This window comes from Schistocerca gregaria, chromosome X (genome assembly GCF_023897955.1).
Source record: "Schistocerca gregaria isolate iqSchGreg1 chromosome X, iqSchGreg1.2, whole genome shotgun sequence".
Taxonomy (NCBI): Eukaryota; Metazoa; Arthropoda; class Insecta; order Orthoptera; family Acrididae; genus Schistocerca; species Schistocerca gregaria.
The window spans coordinates 145,262,806-145,267,516 of NC_064931.1; the positions used below are offsets into that span (position 1 = coordinate 145,262,806).

The 4,711-nt window shown below is 42.7% G+C and overlaps 1 protein-coding gene across 1 annotated transcript; it reads left to right on the forward strand.

The window, feature by feature from the left end:
- Positions 1-2,475: 2,475 nt before the first annotated feature.
- LOC126297945 (piggyBac transposable element-derived protein 3-like) lies at positions 2,476-3,262 on the forward strand. The gene is made up of 2 exons (XM_049989267.1): positions 2,476-3,009; positions 3,173-3,262. Exons 1-2 carry the CDS (start codon positions 2,476-2,478, stop codon positions 3,260-3,262), a joined length of 624 nt encoding a protein of 207 aa, XP_049845224.1.
- The last annotated feature ends 1,449 nt before the right edge of the window (positions 3,263-4,711 follow it).

The following is a 4,711-nucleotide window of genomic DNA, read 5'->3' on the forward strand; positions in this document are numbered from 1 at the left end:
CAATTCTTATGTTTGGGGCTCCAAGTACAGTTTTAATTTTGTGTTGCATATGTGTAACGCTAGGCAAAACAGTGAAAATAACGATTCTTTCTCTTCAGAGGTCTATGTCTCCATGAGATCCTGGCTATTCTTGAAGGGGAGGACGATGACGCAACAGATATATTTATTGATCTCCTGAAGCTAATGTGGATTCAGATGAAGATTCTAGGGAAGATGAAGGGGGAGGAAACGTGGATAATCGTGGACCAAGGCAACTCCAGGCTGGTGCAGAAGTGGTTTTAGCAAGTAAAAACAGGTTAGGTAGTGAACCTGAGATTAGTTTCTCTCCCGATGATAAACCAGATGAACAGGAAAAGTCCCAGATCTTAAAAACTGTAATCAGAGATTGGAAAAAAGACGATCTGCGTAGTGTTAGTTCTGTATTTTCTGAGAGTGATTATAGTAAATACAGAAACTTGTCTACAGTTCAGTGCTTCGAATTATTTTGGAACGACGAAGTAATTGAACTTATTCTCACTGAATCGACGAAGTATGCTTTGTAAAAAAATAACATATGAAGAGATAAAAGATTTTCTAGGAATTCTGATTCTTTCTGGCTGTAATCTTTTAACTATCAGAAGTTATTACTGGGATTCTGGATTGGACATGAGAAATGAAATGGTCCACAGCACGGTGAGAAGGGACATATTTGAATCAATTATGAGATTCATTCACTTGTGTGACAACACAAAAATACAGGGTGCTTCAAAAATGACCGGTATATTTGAAACGGCAATAAAAACTAAACGAGCAGCGATAGAAATACACCGTTTGTTGCAATATGCTTGGGTCAACAGTACATTTTCAGGCGGACAAACTTTCGAAATTACAGTAGTTACAATTTTCAACAACAGATGGCGCTGCAAGTGATGTGAAAGATATAGAAGACAACGCAGTCTGTGGGTGCGCCGTTCTGTACGTCGTCTTTCTGCTGTAAGCGTGTGCTGTTCACAACGTGCAAGTATGTCGTGGCCAACATGGTTTATTCCTTAGAACAGAGGATTTTTCTGGTGTTGGAATTCCACCGCCTAGAACACAGTGTTGTTGCAGCAAGACGAAGTTTTCAACGGAGGTTTAATGTAACCAAAGGACCGAAAAGCGATACAATAAAGGATCTGTTTGAAAAATTTCAACGGACTGGGAACGTGACTGATGAACGTGCTGGAAAGGTAGGGCGACCGCGTACGGCAACCACAGAGGGCAACGTGCAGCTAGTGCAGCAGGTGATCCAACAGCGGCCTCGGGTTTCCGTTCGCTGTGTTCCAGCTGCGGTCCAAATGACGCCAACGTCCACGTATCGTCTCATGCGCCAGAGTTTACACCTCTATCCATACAAAATTCAAACGCGGCAACCCCTCAGCGCCGCTACCATTGCTGCACGAGAGATATTCGCTAACGATATAGTGCACAGGATTGATGACGGCGATATGCATGTGGGCAGCATTTGGTTTACTGACGAAGCTTATTTTTACCTGGACGGCTTCGTCAATAAACAGAACTGGCGCATATGGGGAAGCCCCATGTTGCAGTCCCATCGTCCCTGCATCCTCAAAAAGTACTGGTCTGGGCCGCCATTTCTTCCAAAGGAATCATTGGCCCATTTTTCAGATCCGAAACGATTACTGCATCACACTATCTGGACATTCTTCGTGAATTTGTGGCGGTACAAACTGCCTTAGACGACACTGCGAACACCTCGTGGTTTATGCAAGATGGTGCCCGGCCACATCGCACGGCCGACTTCTTTAATTTCCTGAATGAATATTTCGATGATCGTGTGATTGCTTTGGGCTATCCGAAACATACAGGAGGCGGCGTGAATTGGCCTCCCTATTCGCCAGACATGAACCCCTGTGACTTCTTTCTGTGGGGACACTTGAAAGACCAGGTGTACCGCCAGAATCCAGAAACAATTGAACAGCTGAAGCAGTACATCTCATTGCATGTGAAGCCATTCCGCCAGACATGTTGTCAAAGGTTTCGGGTAATTTCATTCATAGACTACGCCATATTATTGCTACGCATGGTGGATATGTGGAAAATATCGTACTATAGAGTTTCCCAGACCGCAGCGCCATCTGTTGTTGACAATTGTAGCTACTGTAATTTCGAAAGTTTGTCTGCCTGAAAATGTACTGTTGTCCCAAACATATTGCAACAAACGGTGTATTTCTATCGCTGCTCGTTTACTTTGTATTGCCGTTTCAAATATACCGGTCATTTTTGAAACACCCTGTAGATGCTAATGATAGGATGTGGAAACTTCGTCCATTAATAAATATGCTAAGAAAAAAGTTTGCTCTCCACTTTCAGCCTGAGCAAGATTTGTCTTACGATGAGAGAATGATAAAGTATTTTGGCAGACATGGATGTAAACAGTTTCTGAAAGGTAAGCCCATTAGATTTGGGAACAAAGCATGGTGTCTAAACGCAACCATGGGTTTTCTTGTGGACTTTCAAATATACCAAGGAGCTGATCCTCAGAGGAATGAAAAATATAAGAATGCATTTGGAAAATGTGCTGCTCCTTTGATTCAAATGAACGATTCTCTTCCTGAAAAGAACAAACATCTTCCCTATAGGTTTTATTCTGACAACCTGTTTACATCACAAACATTGTTGATTTACCTGAAGCAACGAGGTTTTGGTGCAACTGGGGCTATTCGTGAAAACCGTCTGCCTGAAGACTGTCATTTCATACCTTCTAACACTATGTCCAAAAGGAATAAGACAGGAGATTTTGATTACAAGAGCAGCAAGGAAAGTGGAATGATCGTTGCCACATGGCTACATGATTCTACAGTAACAATTGCTTCCACAAGCCATGGTATCAGTCCAGTCAGCACCGTTGACCGACACTCTAGACAAGAGAAGAAAAGAATACTTATACCTCGACCTAATGTAATTGGGGAATACAACAAAAATGTGGGAGGAACTGACCGAATGGATGAAAATGTAGCATTAAATAGAGTGAGTGTCAGAGGAAAGAAATGGTTGTGGCCAATTTTTACATGGCTTGTAGATATCTCTATACATAATGGGTGGCTTCTTCATAGAAAGACTGGTATAAATATGCCTCAGCTGCACTTCCGGCGCTACATTGTGAAATGTTACCTTACTTCCAATGCTGCAGTACCACGAGGTCCTGGACGCCCTGGAGGTCATTCAGACCAAGGCAGAGTGCTGCATGATATTAGATATGATGAAACAAATCTTCTGGTAGCCATGGTGCCACAGAAAAAAAGAAGACGCTGTGCGGCGGAAAACTGCAAAGGAACCCCAAGAACAATGTGCTGCAACTGTGAAGTTGGGTTGTGCATAGAATGTTTTGTGCCATGTCACAGAAAGTGAGTACTGTCGCCTGAACTTGATGTAAATCACATACAGTGTATTATTTTACTTGTTGTCATATATTCTGCCTAAAATGTACGTTCTGCCTAGCGTGACATATATGTTACGCCCTTTTTGTTTCAATTATTGATTATTTTTTTGTTTTGATTGCTGTATTGCTTTTCTTTGATGACAATAAACACATAAATATCTAATTTACAGAAATCAGAAGAATAAAATAATTCAGGCAGAAATGGGTTAAGCGAGCGCAGTCAAGAGACGGAAAGTATATTGTTCCACGATTTGGAGTGAGTATTCGAATTCTGAGTAAGAAGAAGTCCAGACGCTATTGCCAGACGAGAGGACAGGTGGATTAAAGGCTTTGTAAATGTTAAAAATAATGATGTTGTTGCGATTTCCGTGACAGATGTTGTTCAATAGCAGTATGTCTTGTACTCCACAACGTGTGATGTGAACGTAATATGAGTACAGTGTCCCCTGTGATGGAGAAGAAAGTGCGCGCATGCTCATGTGCCTGGTACGGCCGACATCGTCTGGCAAGCGCTGGCCGTGTCAATGACCCTGCAGCCCGCCAGCCAGCCACCTCCAGGCGAGAGTCCTTGGGTCCGGCAAACCTGGCACTACCGCCAGCTGCAGCCGCAGAGTCGCAGCGTCCTGCCTGACCTCCGGAGCAAAACCCTAATGTGTAAGAGAAACGTCGTAGTGACCGCTACGAAACGGGTAAAATACTAACGACAGGCTATCGATCACAAACAACTATACCAGCTGAGAAAACGGGTAGTGAGGTACCGGAGTGCCCACGGAGAGGGCGTATCTTGTAGGAGGTGGGGAGAAAATATGTTGAAATAAAGTCTCTGTAACCAGCATAGATGACTGTTGTAAGATATTCGAAAAGTTACAATGTTTCCAGTATGTTTATATTTCCATCTACATCTACACTCTCCTAATAATTGTAAAGTTTTTAAAAAAAGCTTTGTGTTCCGCCTTAAGGGGGGACGTTGATGAAATTGATCAAAAATGTCAATTTTCGATTTGTTTTTTATTTGTTAGTACAACTCATGGACAATAAGTTCCCAAAGTTTCAATGTTGAAATCGCATCCTAAGTGCCTGAAAATTAATTGAAAGTGTGACGCGGCCTCCCTGTCACGCCCACGTTTCGTCGTAGCACTGCAATACCAGCTCAGTGAACAACGATTCTGTGTATTACTTTCAACCGAGCGTGTGCGGGATGCATCTAAAAGGCCGTGATACATACTCTTTGGTTTTATAGATCATCTTTGGCCAATCCTGCACTTCTCAAAAGTGTGTTCACGCAAACCC

Excerpts from the sequence above, each read along its gene's own strand:
- LOC126297945 (XM_049989267.1), top strand. The coding sequence starts at position 2,476 with ATGGGTTTTCTTGTGGACTTTCAAATATACCAAGGAGCTGATCCTCAG. Across the intron at positions 3,010-3,172 it reads AAAATGTAGCATTAAATAGA|TACCACGAGGTCCTGGACGC; the intron begins GTGAGTGTCAGA and ends CCAATGCTGCAG.